At 35.1% G+C, this 18,151-nt stretch overlaps 3 protein-coding genes across 3 annotated transcripts in view; 1 reads left to right on the forward strand and 2 right to left on the reverse strand.

The window, feature by feature from the left end:
* The window catches only part of focad (focadhesin), a 54,789-nt gene extending 54,104 nt beyond the window's left edge, over nt 1–685 (forward strand). The window contains exon 44 of the mRNA XM_060874299.1: nt 130–685. Within this exon, the coding sequence (XP_060730282.1) occupies nt 130–203 (74 nt within the window). The 3' untranslated portion in view covers nt 204–685. The remainder of the gene's footprint in view (nt 1–129) is intronic.
* On the reverse strand, nt 43–6,571 carry hacd4 (3-hydroxyacyl-CoA dehydratase 4). Its single transcript, XM_060874304.1, has 7 exons — nt 6,283–6,571; nt 5,920–6,026; nt 3,060–3,187; nt 2,781–2,890; nt 2,006–2,112; nt 833–964; nt 43–746 (listed from the first exon to the last, which is right to left on the reverse strand). Exons 1-7 carry the CDS (start codon nt 6,285–6,287, stop codon nt 664–666), a joined length of 672 nt encoding a protein of 223 aa, XP_060730287.1. The 5' UTR covers nt 6,288–6,571; the 3' UTR covers nt 43–663.
* A 3,616-nt stretch (nt 6,572–10,187) lies between these two features.
* fcer1g (Fc epsilon receptor IgFc epsilon receptor Ig) lies at nt 10,188–16,139 on the reverse strand. The gene is made up of 5 exons (XM_060874305.1): nt 15,978–16,139; nt 12,702–12,793; nt 12,472–12,510; nt 11,645–11,671; nt 10,188–11,491 (listed from the first exon to the last, which is right to left on the reverse strand). The coding sequence occupies exons 1-5, from the start codon at nt 15,994–15,996 to the stop codon at nt 11,429–11,431; spliced, it is 240 nt and encodes a 79-aa protein (XP_060730288.1). The 5' UTR covers nt 15,997–16,139; the 3' UTR covers nt 10,188–11,428.
* Between the last annotated feature and the right edge of the window lie 2,012 nt (nt 16,140–18,151).

Consider the following 18,151-nt stretch of genomic DNA (forward strand, 5'->3'; position numbering starts at 1 on the left):
CTTATTCAACATTTTTGCGCAGTATTCAAAACCATACAGTAGTTTAGAAAAAAAAAGAAACTTTATTTCATAATACATGGAAATCTCATAAATGTCACATGCTGAACCGGCTATATTTTGTCTTCTCAGCGGCCTTACTAGCATTGAAGTCTACCCCAGAGTTTAAGAAGAAAACAGTGTGGACGAGAGCATACGGCTGGTGATCTTCCACTGGAGTACTTTATAAACGTACATCACACAAGATATACAGGACATGCATGCAAGCTGTCCAGTAGAGGACTTACAGATAGATTTTACATGACACAACTGTCTACATGTCTGTTACTGGTGAATTAAAACAAAACTGTTAATGATCAAGATGGAAAACTGCACATCATGTCCTGTTTCGAATGTTAATGATAAAATGTTAGCATGTTTTTGGCATGACTCTGTTACAGCAGTTTGAATGTATTACTATAATACACCAGTGCCAAAGTGACATCAGTTATACTGTTACTATGAAAATATGCAGTATTCAGTCTTTTATTTTATCATTCCTTTCCATTTCAAGTGCCACATTATGGTAAATACTAGCTGTGTCACATCCTTTCGGTCTTAATTGGCAAAAAATATGTCATGTCCTTTTCACTTGTCATGTCCTTGGAGAAGGAAATAAATCTTCGCTTAGCAGTGCTTTGTCTTCCTATTCCAGCTGTCAAGAGCCTGACTCCTTTCTTTGAGTAACATTCGTACTGTTAAGCCAGAACCTTTCAAACACAAAGACAAAAGCATTTACTTAGCAGTTTTTAGTATTAGTCTTATTGATTAATGTGGTAATTGTATAGTTTCTCACCTGCTGCCAACACAGTGATGTAAGCTAATAGCAGGTATGGGAAATGTACATAGACAGAGACAGGTGTTTTCAGCTGGACAGAATATGTGCCTTGCGACTCGTAATATGGCAACACCTGTAAGATACTGAGTCCTTAAAAAAAGAAGGAGGAGGATCAGAAAGTGGTGCAAAAAAAGATACAGAAATTTGACTTCTTAAATGACAACAACAGAAACTACTAACAAATCCAAGAAAAGTAACTGAGTGCTTGTATGTGATACAGGAGTGCACACATTTCTTTTTAATGCCTTAGACATTTTCAAAATGTTAGTCACTTGGCTGTGTTGCAGTTGGAATGTTCTGTTATCAACATGTTTCCTGAAACCCACATGCACACACTTGCTGTCTCAGCCAAAGTTCTCCCTCAGGCTTATATGCCGTATGGTTTCCTGCTTGCTCAAATATCTGTTTCCTAACCATGTGCACTACGGGCAGCACTTAGCAGCTATTTAATTAAACAATGGCTTGGTTTGTGTTTATACTGTCCACATGGTCTCTAATCAGAACTTTGCAAGTGTTTACTCGTAAGTCCACATTACTTTATCATAAGATGTTGCTCTGACCACATTTTGTAATTCCAGCATAACGTCTAGTGATTCAGCTTAAAACGTTAACTTGTGGTGCTGTCAAAATGATGACATCCGTCAGCTCTCTGCTCCTCTTCCTGCTTTTAAATTAACTTGTGGGTGTCTACATTTTCCACAGATGCACAGAGTTGACATTTATCATTTGAATTGTAGTACAAAAGTAAACTTATTGACCTTTCCTTAAAACTGACAGTAAGAATGCCAGTTATAGACAGTTAGGCATGATGTTCTTACAAATAGATTATTGTCAAGCTTTCTTCTTAGTGCTAAGATCTTTAGAACTTCTTTGTAATGAGCCCGGGATACTTCAGGAATGAGCCCAGGATAGATTTCAGGAAATTTTGTTGACATGATTAAATGTTCCTTCTAGGTAACTCTGATCATCGAGAAATAATAAATATAAACTATGAATTAAAAAAATATTTTAATCTGTTAAACACAATTAGTATTATTACTATTTTAAACACAATTAGTATTATTAGTCTACCAACACAGACAAATTTCAGTCCCATTTACATTTAGTTTCTTATGTGTACTCATGATTTACCTTCTGTGATCACAGACAGTATGTAGACTGGGATGGTGATGGTGTAGCGTGCCCACAGCAAATTAAACGATGGTGTGCTAATGAGGCACAACAGTTGATATGGGTACCTGGAAGACAGAACAGTCTTGGACAAACTGGGTTTGATTCTGTGTGGTTCTTTTCACACTTAGAAATATTTCAATCTCGGTCACTTTAAACTCCGGGTTAAAAGAATCCTGGAGCCAGGATTAACAATTAATCCTGACTACTCACACTCTACATTCCTAAACCCCTGGTAAAATGTTCTTACTTGCGTATTTGTGTTGTCAACAACCTTGATTGTATAAATGCACCATGGGACCATAATTTGCTCGGTCTTTAAGAATCTGGACAAAATTCTCTCCCCTCAAATGCTACAACTACTGTTGAAAGCATCAAATATATGATCGAGTGTTGTAAATCATCCAGCTATATTATTCTAAAACACCCAACTGGTTTGACACTGTACATGTTTGGTAAAGCAATGCAGAGTTAACACAGTAAAAGCTTTGCTAACTCTGCAGCAGGGTTTCATTACAGATGTGAACCATTCCTCTACCAGGGTTAAAAGTAGAACAAAGTTATCCTGGGATGAAGCACAGCAGGAGAACATGTGAACTTTACATTTGCATGTAAACAGGCTCTAATAACTGGCTAGTATCATATTAAGTATGCAAATGTATTTATGCTTAATGGCCTTAGAATATCATTTATGACTGCTGTATGTCACTGATGTGTGTTAGTGTAAGATACACACCTGAGTAGGTGTAAAATATTCCACAGATAAAACAGCACACACACCACTGTTTTACTCTGAAACTCCTCTTGACTGATGATTAGGAATAAAAGGAAATTTCTCTCAACCACCTGAAGAATAAAGTGGGAAATGTGTGTGTGTGTATGTATGTATGTATGTATGTATGTATGTATATATATATATATATATATATATATATATATAAACAAAAGGCTTCTACTTCAATAGGGATGCTGGTCTCTCTATAATCAATAGGGTATCTATAGTAATCAGCGTTACCTGGACAAGTCGAGGAAGGAGCGGACATTCTTCTATTCCGTCTGCAATGTGGAAAAGCTCCAGCACTGACAAAAGCTGGCACATGCTCATCATCACTCCCACAAAATAAAACGTGCCAGCTAAAGCATCTAAATGAGTAATCATATGACAAATTTGTGCAGCAAGATTAGAGCACCAAACATTCTACATATTATTCTAAGGTTATATTAAAATCAAAATCTTCAAAAAAGATCTCTGAGGCTACACCATTTTAATCATCACATCCTGCAGATTTGTGGATATCTTGAGATATGTGGATATGAAAAAAGTATCCACATCCCTGTTAAAATAAGTTTCTTTTTTTTTTTGGACTAAAAAATGGAACAGAAGATCTTGTCAGATCTTTAAGTTGCAATCTACACTAAATCATGTTTAAGGAAAAAAATAAATAAAACAAACTTAAAGTATGCCAGGGTGTATCCTGCCTTGATGCCGATGACGCCTGAGATAGGCACCCCCCCGATGACCCGAGTTAGTTCGGATAAGCGGTAGAAAATGAGTGAGAGTGAGAACTTAAAGTAACCTGGTAGCATACAGTAAGTTTGTACTTCCTCTTATAATTGGGGTGTAGCTGTGTTCAGAATGAAACAATCCCATTCGGTCTCATGTTCAGAAGTAATTATTTATCAGTCATCAATACAGTGACTCTGTATTAAACCCAACTAAAAATCAACTACTTCTGTAGAACTGTCTTGGTTCCATCTGTCAGCTGCAATCATGGCCTACAAAGAGTTAAACAAAACAGGTTCTCATTGTTGAACTATAAAGATCAGGAGAGGGGAACAAAAGACTTTCCAAACCATAACATTTATCATATGGCAAAATATGTTACAGTCTGTTGAGACCAAGTTTGAAGTTTCTGGCTGTAATTCCACACACTTTAGCACACTGCTAAATGAACATTCCCTAGCCAGAACTGGGGCTTTACTCCAGGTGAACAGAGTCATGAATCAGTCCCAATATCATTCAATTTTGGTGCAAAACTTTCAGGTGTCTGCAAGTAAAGCTGAAGATGAAGAACAATTTCAACAATGACCCAAAGCATACACTGAAATCAACAAAGGAATGACTTAACGAAATAATTTTTGAATTATTTTTTTGTTTGCTTTTGTTTTTTTACATTAAATGTTTAAGTAATGACTGCATAATCTTGTTTCATTTCATGAGGACTTGTAGGAACTTGTACTCATTCAGCCTCAAGAGGATTGTTGAAGGGAAATAAAACATGTAGACACCTGACTATCACACCAATATGTGGGTTTCACAAAACTGTTATGGCAAAGTTGGAAGCACACAATTGTCTTGAATTTGTTTTAATAAAGAAATTCCAGATAACTGTGTGCTTCCAATATTGTGGTAACAGTTTGGTGAAGTACCACATGGATTTGAGGATCAGGTGTCCACATACGTTTGGCAATATACTGTAGTTTATATTGTCTGGTTGGCTCCATGAATAAATTTAACAATAAAACATTGATATAAAAAAAAACTAGTGTTGATTGATAGTCTTAGATCTCTATAACTACACATTCCTTCAGTTGTAATTATTAAAATACTTTAATAATTAAAAAAATGCATTGTGTGAAAATTATTGAAATAAAAATAAAAACTTAACTTTTAAACTTTACACATTCACCCTTGTGAAATATTCTGAACTGTTTAAACAGGATGTTGTGTCATTGGAATTTCCTGAAGATAAGAATGAGTAGTTGAATGTTTAAAGGATTCATATGAAAATTATTCCCTCATGTTTCAAATAATTTTGGCAAACAAATTAGTGACAAGAAGGACTAGATTTGTTCGTGGCAGACAAAACTGGTGGCCTCCAGCAAACTCTACTTCTTCTTCTACTTTTAGCTTTTCCCGTTAGGGGTCTTTACAGCAAATCATCAGTTTCCACCTAACTCTATCCTCGGGATCCTCTATTATCGCAGAATTAACTTCATGTCCTCATTTAACACATCCATATATCTGCTCTTTGGCCTTCATCTTGACCTCTTATCTGCCAGCTCCATCTCCAACATCCTTCTACCAATATAACCATCTCCCTCCTCTGTACATGTCCAAACCATCTCAATCCAGCCTCTCTGACCTTGTCCTCAAAACAGCCAACCTGAGCTGTCCCTCTGATGTGCTGGTTCCTAATCCTGTCCATCCTCGTCACTCCTAAAGAGAACCACAACATCCTCATACCTCCAACAACTTCACTGGCATCAAATTTGACTTGTTTCTTTATTTTCATTCATGACCCTGTCGCCAGTTCACCTGTTGTCCGTCATTGGACCATGTTGGTGTGTATTAACCGCTGCATACTGGGAACACCACCACAAGACCTGCTGTTTTGGACATGCTTTGACCCAGTCAACTAACCATTCTTGTCAAAGTCATTAAGATACTTCCCCATTTCTCCTGCTTACAACACATCAACTTTGACAACTGACTGTTAACTTCCTGTCTAATATATCCAGCTCCTTTAAGGTGCCACTGTAAGGAGACAATCAATATTATTCACTTCACCTCTCAGTGTTTTAATGTTTCAGCTGAAACTGTGTATATTATAAACCACTTGTTGGTACCCAGCATTGGTGGGATACATACTTTTGCATAGAAGCAGATAAGCGATGCAGCTTTGTACTGTTTCTACTTCCTTTTCCACAGGAAGTATTGCTGTGCAGTATTGAATCAAACCCTTGTTGTGGAAATGTAAGTTTACTCTATATGCAGTTCACAACTAAAGCATCCCCCTGTTAGCTACAGTAGACTCAAATCTAAACAAATCTCCTCCTTGTCTGTATTTATTTACCCCAAATCAAGAGCTTACCGAATCCAAACGAGAGAAATCTGGCGGTCATGTTGGAAAAGATCCATGTGTGTCCACAGAACTGGAGTAAATAGTAAGAGAACAGGTAGACGAAGCCGAGACTGCACCTGTACAGATAAAACACGTGTGGCTGAAGTAACGGAAAGTACTTAACTCTGACACGTCAGTTTTTATGTCAGTTATATCTAACACTTCCATTATACTGTACACATGCACACACACAGAAAAAAAAAACAACTTTAAGACTTCTCTATTAAAGTCCGTTTCGCTATGTTTTCGCCTCCACGACACATTGGCTTCCTGGAATGACACGTTTAACGTGTTTATTAACACATATGTAAGGTGGATAATCACAGTCCTCACCTCATTTCCTGCGCTGCTTCTCGCTCACTTTTGTGCTGAATGTTGAACTTCTTCCCACTTTCCTAAATGACGTAGACAGGGCAGGACTAGCCATGGGCTTCCCTTTACTTCTTCTACAGTACAGTGCACTGAGGGGCTGGAAGAAGCTCCAGTATCTTTCTAATCTGCTTGATCTCAAAGACACCCATGAGGCTTGCAGACGTGTTGGAACAAATATACAGACACCGTGCATGTGATGACGCTAGTCTGTTTTTCTCTGAATTCGGCTGTCACATCCTCCGTTAACCTAAGTAGCATTACTACTTACTTACAGGCAGCATTTCTGTCGAGTTACACCATATCTGACCGCATGCATATTAACAGAGCAACATGCATATCCGCTCTCCCTTTATGTCTACATACATACAGGGCTGTCAAGTGTCACGGATTGAGAGTAACAGTCATGCATTTGGGTCTTTTAAACTTACTATTGATCATATATTTAATATGCCGCAGCGCCCAAAACGTACCTGTCCGCACCGCTGTCTCTATGGAAATGTCACTCTTGCCTGTCTTCAAAACCTGAGAGCCCTGTACATATGTACTATAGTATATAGAGCATGTACACTGGTACACATGCACTATAGAATATAGAGTATGTACACTAGTTCACATGTACTATAGAATATAGAGTATGTACACACATGCACTATAGAATATAGAGTATGTACACACATGCACTATAGAATATAGAGTATGTACACACATGCACTATAGCATATAGAGCATGTACACTGGTACACATGCACTATAGAATATAGAGTATGTACACTAGTTCACATGTACTATAGAATATAGAGTATGTACACACATGCACTATAGAATATAGAGTATGTACACACATGCACTATAGAATATAGAGTATGTACACACATGCACTATAGCATATAGAGCATGTACACTAGTTCACATGTACTATAGAATATAGAGTATGTACACACATGTACTATAGAATATAGAGTATGTACACACAAGCACTATAGAATATAGATTATGTACACACATCCACTATAGAATATAGAGTATGTACACACATGCACTATAGAATATAGAGTATGTACACACATGCACTATAGCATATAGAGTATGTACACACATGCACTATAGCATATAGAGCATGTACACTAGTTCACATGTACTATAGAATATAGAGTATGTACACACATGCACTATAGAATATAGAGTATGTACACACATGCACTATAGCATATAGAGTATGTACACACATGCACTATAGCATATAGAGCATGTACACTAGTTCACATGTACTATAGAATATAGAGTATGTACACATGCACTATAGAATATAGAGTATGTACACATGCACTATAGAATATAGAGTATGTACACACATGCACTATAAAATAGAGTATGTACACACATGCACTATAGCATATAGAGCATGTACACTAGTTCACATGTACTATAGAATATAGAGTATGTACACATGCACTATAGAATATAGAGTATGTACACACATGCACTATAGAATAGAGTATGTACACACATGCACTATAGAATATAGAGTATGTACACACATGCAGTATACCATATAGAGCATGTACACTAGTTCACATGTACTATAGAATGTAGCCTATGTACACACATGCACTATAGAATATGGAGCATGTACACTGGTTCACATGTACTATAGAATATAGAGTATGTACTCTGGTACACAGTATGTACTCTGGTACACTGCACATGTACTATAGAATATGTACTCTGGTACACAGTATGTAAACTGCACATGCACTATAGAATATACAGAATGTACTATGGTCGGTGCTGCTTTTGTGTATTGTCTTGTAGTGTTTTCTATTGTTTGTTTGCAGTCTTTTGTCTTGCACTGTTTGCACTAGGTTGTACAGAGGCACTTTATGTGGCTTAGACTAACTTACTTAAAAAAAAAAACTTAACTCTGTGTTGTTTTATGTAGCTCTGTCTTTCTTCTATGTAGCACCATGGTCCTGGAGAAACGTTCTCTCATTTCACTATGTACTGCATCAATAAGTGATGTTGACTGCCAACATCCACCCAATCTGGACAAGAAGGAATTTCAAATTGTTGTCAGTCATATAGTCTGTCCATTTAAATGTTTTCCACCTATTGCATTTCTTTTTCTAGAATAATACTGCATTTACTTATAGACAGAAGAAAGAAAACTTCCCTGTAACTTGAAATTCCTATTCAGAGACTGTTCCAGGTTCCAGATTGTCTAATAAAAAACTCCAAATTCAGCAAATGATATCAAATCAACATGGATGCTCATAGCATGAACAATAAGCAAAGTAGTGCTTCTTAACTTTTAATGAGTTATGCTGTATATACAAGTATTTGCTTTGGATCCATCATCTTACTGTAAAGGGACCGGGGATAAAAACATACCCAAATGCAGGGATAACATAAAAAGGATTTATGAGGGAAAAAATAACAAAGGGCAAGAAACACTAGGAGACTGGAGGCACAAAACACAGGAACAACAAACAGAGACAGCAAACCAAAGACAAGGACTGAGCAAAAAACAGACGCAAGACAACCGGTATAAATAGGGGTTACAATAATTGGAACAGGTGTGCAGAAGCAGGGTAACTGTCAAGAAAAGGGCAGGGCTAACAAGTGATACAAAAATGGCACAGACACAAAAGCAACAATGTCCCCCTAGTGTCCAAACAGGAAAAAGTTAAGGCCAATTCCTGACACTCACAAACATTATTTTGTTAAATCTAACATTTACTAAACAGTTTGTTTAAAACATACATACGGTTAGCTAATTGACAAGAAAAGCCAAGCATGTGTAGTTAAAAATTAAATGAAGACTGAAAAGTTCCTATTGTCCACTTCTGACAACCTACAGCAAATAACTCAGAAGTCCCTTAGGTCAATCGGCCTGTCACAATCTGTGGCCACTCGATCTCTATTCTAACTCATGAATATTGGAATTTCAAAATACTGTGACACATATGAAAAGGAGCTATTTGTAGTCTGCAGTAGGTTTAATTTCTTCGTTCGTTTGATCATTCATTCATTCATTTATTTAATCGTCTTCAGGAATAGTCCTATCATGGGAGCATGGGACATACAGGAAAACATACTTATTTGCACACCAGGGGCAATTTACTTTAGCTAATCTACCTTCCAATATGTTCTCAGAGGTTAGAAAAAAAACAGAAACCAAAGAAAAACAGGGAAATCACACAAAAGAGTAGCTATAATTCAGGATCAAACCATGCAGAGAACACATATCTGTTGTATCACTGCAAATTCTTTACAGTTCCTTGTAGTTTCATTTCAAACAATCTTTTCAAACGTGAACTCATAAACTTGTGACTGGATTCATTAAAATGACAGCAGTGTTTGCCTTGAGTGGTGTCTTTCTGTAGCTTGTTTAGCAAGTCCAGTGACAAAAAAAAAAAAAATAACACATAGAGGAGACGGGTGTGAATACTGTAAGTGACATGAAGACATGTAGCAGCAAGTATATTCTCAATATTGGCATTTAGATAGCAAAGACTTTAAGTTTGGCGTTAGTGTTCACAAAAGAAACTGTCGTTCTCTGTTTCACTGTTTTGTACTATGAAAGATTCTCAATCTGTAGCATTGTGTTGTCTGGAGGCAAATTAATATTTCCTCTGATGAATTCCAACAGGTTGTGGCTTGTGGTAAACTACAATGCATTCTTTTTAGAGACAAGCCGAATACCATGATTCTAAAATGATTGTCAAAAGGCTTTTCACAATAATTCCCCTGGGGCTCAATATCTCTTGGATATTCAGGATCAGCTCAAATGTCAGTTTGAATCATTATTTAATACATATGAATAAAAGATTAGTAACAAGAAAGCAATTTCAGGCAATTTCAAGCAATTTTCATTGTTTGTTACTTTTGATTTTTATTGTCAGAACAAATATTCCAAAATCTGTGGACAGGTTCTATTTAAATAGCAGTACTAGTGCAAACAAGGTTAAGAGAATTACTTAAGGGCTCAGCATCAGCATCACCCACTACCTTCTGACCAAAAGCAGTAAGCTACCACCGTCCTAGCAGAATACAGCAATTGGTCATAATTGTGCCCACACTGAAGCTGATGCCTCACCTTGTGTTTCAGCAGAATTTAAAGCCAAATTGTTTGTAAATACACCAAAATTTGACACCAAAGGATAATGTAAATACTGCATTAAGTTTTATTCTATATAAAAATATAGGTGTGTCCGTTAATGGTTTCTGACAAACATACTCAGCAACCAGGATGCATATGTAATTAGTTTTACTGAAAGAAATTAATGAAGAAAAAAAAGGCCAAAATAGACAGGTTAACCAGAGAATTATACATAAAAAAGGAAATCATAAATACATTAGTTAGAGAAGTAAGCATGGTTTAGTAACAATCACAAATGACTTAAAATGAATAAATACACAGTGATGCAAAACTCAGTGGTGGAGACAAGTCCACAATTAAAAAATGGCCTAAAACCTGCTCTCTTGTGCCTGATAGTCAAAACTGCATTAGCATTAACACCATCTCACGAATACAAAAACCACTATGTATTTATACATCCAGTGATGTAGCTCTGTTACTTCATTTCTGTCAGACAACCAAAAAAAACCCCAAAAAAACAGGAAGACAGTTGTTGCTATAGCGACCGGAGACGTACGTCAACTTTTGAAAGAAACAGCATGTGTAGGCAAACGCATTAGCAATTTAGCAATTGTGCAAAATCAGCACACACATTTTTAAAAAGCATGTGTAATAATGTAAGATAAAAAGGAGAGAGTTAAGACTTTAATTACATACATTTACAATTATTCAGCATGAATAACTTTTTGTTTTTAATATGACTTTCTGTGATGCTATTTTTCTAATATTACGTTCCTCATCAAATTTCATAAAGATTAGTTTGCTTATACATTTATACTTCGCAAAATATATGAAGAAATTATTTACGGTTTTTATTAAGAGTTTTAGTAAAATTACTTTCAAGTCTGTTTCTAGCATTACAGTGCATATCTATTCAAAGAAATGTTTTAACATCAGAAATAAGACAAATAAATACTGCTACAAAAGAGAAATAAAGCATTCTGATACTTTTTCTTCGCTATGTCTGTCTTATGCCTTGGCGCTCTTCAATTGGATGGACTCATAGGTATCTTGAGTTTGATGTGAAAGTCCCTGAAAGAATTAGAGGATGATATTGAGTGAACCAGTTTTACAGATCTTACGAAACACTTTCTAAACATTGGAGCTCATTTGAGGCATGCTGGGAAAAAGAAAATTACAGAGTGTAAATGATCATTCCTGGCCGTAATGAGGGGAAGAACTTACTTCATAGACTCCCTCTGCTGCTTCCTTCTGCAAGATTGAGAAGAAAAATAATGAAAACTTAGTCTACTTAAAACAATTTTTTTAAATCAACACCCTTATAAACCCATAGAATTGTTGAAATGAAGCATAATAAGTCTCTCTGGACTTTAAAAGAGCTGCATGTATCATGTAAAAAGTGTTTGCACCATACATACTAAATATGAGGAAGTTAGTGTTAAATGAAGGAGAAGTAGACAGGATCAGTATTACTGAAAAAGATTGTAATAGATAGCAAAGCCATATTCAGCAAACTTCTGCACAAACCACAGTAAAGTTCTGCTTATAATTTTAGCTGTAGTACCTCATACTGGTTTACTCGAGAATGTTGAGCGTGCTAACGCTGTCCATCGGAAACCAGGGCTTCGTACAATGATGAAATAGTTTTCTTACAATAGACATCACAATGTTGTCTAGCACCCTTCATTCTATCTTGCAACCCTATCTAACCCTAACCCTAACCCGTAAAGAGTCCTTGTTAGTATCTATGTAGTTTGTAGTACAAAGTATTTCCCTAGCAGAATATGTTCTAACTGGAGATCGAAACCTTAATCTCCACCCAAATATCTCCACAGAGAGAATGCCATTATACATAAAGATTATTCTCAGTATTCTAAAGTTATAATCATTATATAGTTTGTATTGTTGGTTGTAATAATTGTGTATTTTTGTGATAGTGTAGATAAGGCATAAATTAGCTGCATTATTTATATGTCAGTGAAATTGTGTGTGTGTCCGTGTGTGCGTGTGTGTGTGTGCGTGTGTGTGTGTGTGTGCGTGTGTGTGTGTACCTTCCCAGAACCCTGATTTTTCCAACGATCCTGCTGTAGCTGTATGTGTGAAAACAACAACATTTGCATAAAGGGATGTCATTAGGGGTTTTTTCTTATACAGTATATGCCAACTTTTCTTGCCCCCTGCTACTATGTGTTAATTAAAAATAACATTAAATATGTAAAGTTCACATCAAAACCTAATCATAAGCAGTGATCCAAACCTCATCAATCAAAAAAGGGTGTACCTTCAATCTGCAGTAAAGGACAGTTAGTACAAGTCCGTAGATAAACAGAAAGGCATCCAAGATATAGCAGATGTTTATGTTATCCATAGCAGCTTTGAGAAAGAAAGAAGCAGATTTCAGTATTAAAGACCATCTCTTGCTTGTCAACTCCTACAGGAGAAGTTATTTTGATAACATAAGTTCATTTTTATTCTTCGTCAGTTATATTATATTATAAGCCATATATAGCTGTTGCAGAACACAGTGAAATGAGACAACGTATCTCCGGGACCATGGTGCTACATAGAACAAAGACAGATCTAAAGACTTAAGTAAGTTAGTCCTAGCCACATAAAGTGCATCTGTGCAACCTGGTGTAAACAGTGCGAGACAAAAGACAAATACAGTGCAAACAAACAATACAGGACAATACACAAAAGACAATACACAAAAGTTAGTGCCGACCAGTGTAAATACTGTATGTTCAATATTGCATGTGCAGAAATACTGGAATGAACATTTTATTTAGTAGCAGCAGTTATATAAGGTATTGTACTGTATTGTGTGAAACAGCAATGCATATGTAACCAAAAAAAAAAAGTGGGAAACAAGTCATTCACAATAGGAAATGAAAGTCAGTTTAAGACTAGCGGCATGTTTGGGTGTAACCTCTTCTTCCACAGCAATTCACCAACAGTGTGTCTTTTTTTATCCATTCTTAATTACATTAAATGCGGAATTTATATGAAAAACATAATCTGCTTATAATCTCCTACATTATAACACCTATACAGTTTTTTACTCAATAGTCTCTCTTTAATCTCTGTCTGGACATTAATAATATCTATCTATCTGTCTTTTATATCCTTTATATTATATTATTATATTATTCTATATTATTATTTTATATTATATTATTATATTATTAAGTGTTTCCTTTTCTACTTCTATGCAAGTAAATAATTTTTGTTTCTTATTCAAAATTAATGTTTTAATTTTACTGCATATTGTATGGTGCATGGTTTTGTTCGTGACCAATAAAGGTGAAATTAGATTTTTTTTTTTTAGATTATGTAGTTCCTGTGAAGTCTAGAAAAGTTAACTAAAGCAGTAAAAGTGACTATTTGAATTTCATCTTATGACAAATCTTTCAAGAATTTAAGTTATAAAGAAAATGATTGATCAGAAGATGTTAATTAATTGCACATTGCAAAGGTATCTGTAAGAGGAAAGTTATATATATGTCAACCAAATTAGTCTTGTGTCACCGTCAGAGAGTTTTTCACCACAGGAAAAGTCAATAGAGAAAATATCTTGTCTCAAAGGATGTATATGGATTATGTATATGGATATGGAGCTTGACGTGCTGTTTAATTAATAAATAAAAGATGATTTGAACAATTTGGGAGCTGCTGTTAGAGGAAAATAATCCAGAAACCATTCTATAGCATTGCAGATTATTTTACTATAACGGCAACACCCATATGTTTTAATTCCTTTTTTAACTGACATTCTGTAACTTATTGTCTTGTCTGTGTCACTGCTAGTTGTTAGATAAAGAAGTGTTAAAAACTTCTTAAACTAGTACTGAATCTTTTTTCATTGGTAGTTTATTTGCATCTGTGTTATTTTTGTCCTTAGAGGATTCATCATACTGTACCTTAAAACCAAAATCCCTTAAGGGAGGACAATGCACTAATAGCCTGGGAATAATTAATTAACTTCAGTGGGGCTACAGAACATCCTACATATTTACAATTCAGAAATTACAAGTAAGTATTAGAGGCTGCTATATAACCATTTTTTATACATTACAATATTCAGTTATTTTTTTTTCTTCCTGTAAAAAACCTTTTTATATTTTCTTTTCATTGTTTTAGACTAAACTACAGAGATATGAAAAGATAAAATCTGCATTAAAAGATAAAATTTATAATATTAATAATACACATGGATTTTAGATTTAAAATATATATAAAATTCACATACATTAAAAAAGGGTTTCAGCACTGCTCTGGCATTGCGTTCTCTTAGCCACAAAACCAAATAGTAATTTTTTTAATTGTTCGTGGCTGTGTGGAAATTTTTGACCTATTTAAACTGAGATCTAAAGTAATTGTAAATGTTTAAGGAAAATGTATATTTTCGTAAGATTTTTTTAGAGTATCTTTACTTAACCGGAGGTGCAGGCGATGATAATTTTGTATCAGGGTACAAATATAGTGTTTACAGCTTCAGATAAATCCTTTATCACATAATCTATGATTGTGTCTGTGAAGTCTGTGATTAAAAATAATCTTCAACAAGTACATGGTTTTGGTTTTAGGGAATTTTTTCAGACTAAAAAAAAGAAACCCAGATCTCAGATCATATGGTGTGAAGTAAAAAAAAAAAAACCCTTTGGTCACATCCACATTTCACATTCACATCCCTCACTGCAAGAAAATGTTAAGAAAAGAGAAAAGTTGAATTTCTATTTCGCTTGCAGAAAAAGATGTTAAAATCTCACAGTAAACGTTTTAATTAGTTATAGTTTGTATTCATTTGGACTGCTGTTATGCGCTTTGTCACTTTTTTTCTGAACAATTATTTGATTATAAATGCCTGTGGATGATCGATAAATTAGACAGATGGATGGGTAGAGAGATAGAAATCTAGATGAGCAATTAATATAAATGTGGGAAATTATGTAAATATCAGGAAGCATATCCATTTACACATCATTCCTTTAATGTTAATATCTTAGCCCATGCATTTGGGTATTATTTATTCCAATTAATGGCACATTTAAATAGCTTACGTGCCTCGATAGGATTACTAATAACAAACTTTCACCGTCCTGGAAACAATACTGCCTCATAAAGTTTTATAACAATTGAAATACATTTTAGAATAATGTGTTTGTTGTGAGTGTGCATTAAATATTCTAAAATCAATGCTGAGTTATTGTTTTCTATTTCTTTACATTTCTTCATGTGAAAATCCATGACTGTGATTGGAAATAAACTTTTTCCACAGGCCTCATGTCAACCTCGGCAACTCTCTGTTTACATAATCATTAGAAGACTGAACTGTCCAAATTTGCCACCCAAATGTAACTAATGTAAAAACATTTACTTCTTGCTGATTTACTACCGGATGACATAAATTCGTCATCATTTTTGCTATCCTTAGATACGAAGAGATATGTATATTAAGCAGCTTTAGGAAGTATGTGTTAACTGTTGTCTAGGTAAACTATAAATCTCGTGTCAAAATCTTACATTAGTCACATTAGATTAGAGTTATGTTACTTACCAGCTTGTCCAATGGTCATCAAAAGAGGAAGGAGACAAGCAGGGTGAATCCGGACTTTACTCCGGACGTAACTGAATCTGTGAGAAACTGAGTTTTACAAAGAAACAGAACCACACTGCATCGATGGACAGCTAGCTTTCAGGAAACTAACATGAGCAAAGTGAGAGAGGCATATGAGGGGAAGTTGTGGTATATGCGTGTCCGTTTTGAAGATTAAGACAACCCCACACCTCTCTGATGGGAGGTGAAGAAAAAAGCCTGTAAGGCGCAAAGGCCGCTGTTCTCTTAAATGCTAAAAGCTGTGACATACTCAGTGTCATGACACTATTATTTTTTAAACTGATGTAAATGTTTACCGTATGATATTAGTGTAGTATCCAGTTGTTTTGCAATAGAGCAAAGACATCAAATTTAGCACATTGCTGCTACTCATTCATCAATGTACTGAATCAAAGTGTCAGTAGAAACGATACCTTGTTTTTGACTTTCCATGCTTGACAAAACGAAGGTATAATATTACTGCCATGCTCATGTATTTCTATCAGTTAAAACATGTTACTGCATGGTCAGTTAGTCGCTGCCAGCTGTAAGTCAGCTGTGAGCTAGATTCAACCGAAATTTCAATGAGCATAATGTTTTTTCTAGACAATATAGTGATTAAATAAACTTGCACTCATTACTCACTGTCCGTATTTAGCAAAAAGTTAGAGCACCTTTTTTTTTTTGCTATTTACTTAAATATGTAGAATAAAGTGTGTAGGAAATATCTTGTCAAATATCTTGGAATAAAGTGTGTAGGAAATGTAGTTTATATTGTTTGTTTGTAAAATGCTATCATATTTTTTGTAGAGAATGATCATGTTATAGAAGGTGATTCTTATGGTCTTGTCCTGTCAGATGCATGTGGAACACGACATGCCTAAAAATGTTATTATATTTTATACCTACTGTATATTGTCATATATTATTCCTAAATAATTACTGACTGATTGAGCTCTGTAGTTGTTTCTACTCGTACGTGAAAAGGACAAATCAACTATATTAAAGGGTGAATTTGAAAAAATAAATGAAATTCTTTTGAGTGTGATCCACTTAGTTTGAATTAATATAAAACATTATTTTTAGGTTAAAGAGACACAAGCATTTCATCACCATTTTTTATAGCATATATTTTGTACGGAATTAGCATCAAGCGTCACGCCATAGTTTATAGTCATGAAGAGTTACATAAACATAATTATCTTAAAGATTATCTTAATGATCTAGTTACAAATCAGCTCTTTAAGGTATTTGTATATTTGTCAGTTAATCTGATAAAGCCTCTGAGGTTTGTCTGCTAGAAATGTGCCACACAAGTTGTTAGTGGTGATATTATGTGTATTTTGTGTACTATAAATATCAGGCTGAATTGAGAGCAGGTTGGACATGTGACAATGCACAACTCATTTACTGGCCTTAATGGATTTACCTAGAGCTTAATCAATAGAAGTACTATATTATAAAAGTTCAGTTTACAGAATGTTATTACAAGAGAACACAAGAGGTATATACTGCAGATCTTATCTGTAGAGTTGAGGTCTTATTTCTCAGAACAAGATGTGCAGTATTTGCTCGGCTCAGAATCTACAGTCATGTGATAAAGAAAATATACTCTCTTTCAATTCTTACAAAATTGTTTTCTGTATCATCAGTTTCTCACATTGTTTGGGATAAATCTGTAAGCTTTTTTTTTTTTTTTACAATATTCCATCAGTTTATTGATGCCTGAGAGCAATTGTTTATGTGCATCTCAATGGGGTTCAGGTCTTGACTTTGACCTGGCTGTTCCAGGACCTTGATTTTTTTCTTCATTAGACATTCAGACGTTGATTTGCTGGTGTGTTTGGAATCATTGTCCTGTTCCATGACCCAATTTTATCCCAGCTTCAGCCCAAATCATCACACATCAAATCAAACTCCAACACCATGGTTGACAGCTGAAATGGGGTGTTTGTTGTAAATGTGTTGTGGTAATAAGGTGTTGTGCATGATGATCAAATATGTCTGCCTTGGTCTAATCAGTCTAAAGGATATTATTCCAGAACATTTGCAGTTCGTTCACATGCACTTTTGCAAACTTGAATGTCATGCTGCCATATTATTTTTGTAGAGATGGAGCTTTTTCCAAACCACCA

The sequence above is a fragment of the Tachysurus vachellii genome, chromosome 7, assembly GCF_030014155.1.
Source record: "Tachysurus vachellii isolate PV-2020 chromosome 7, HZAU_Pvac_v1, whole genome shotgun sequence".
Classification (NCBI taxonomy): domain Eukaryota; kingdom Metazoa; phylum Chordata; class Actinopteri; order Siluriformes; family Bagridae; genus Tachysurus; species Tachysurus vachellii.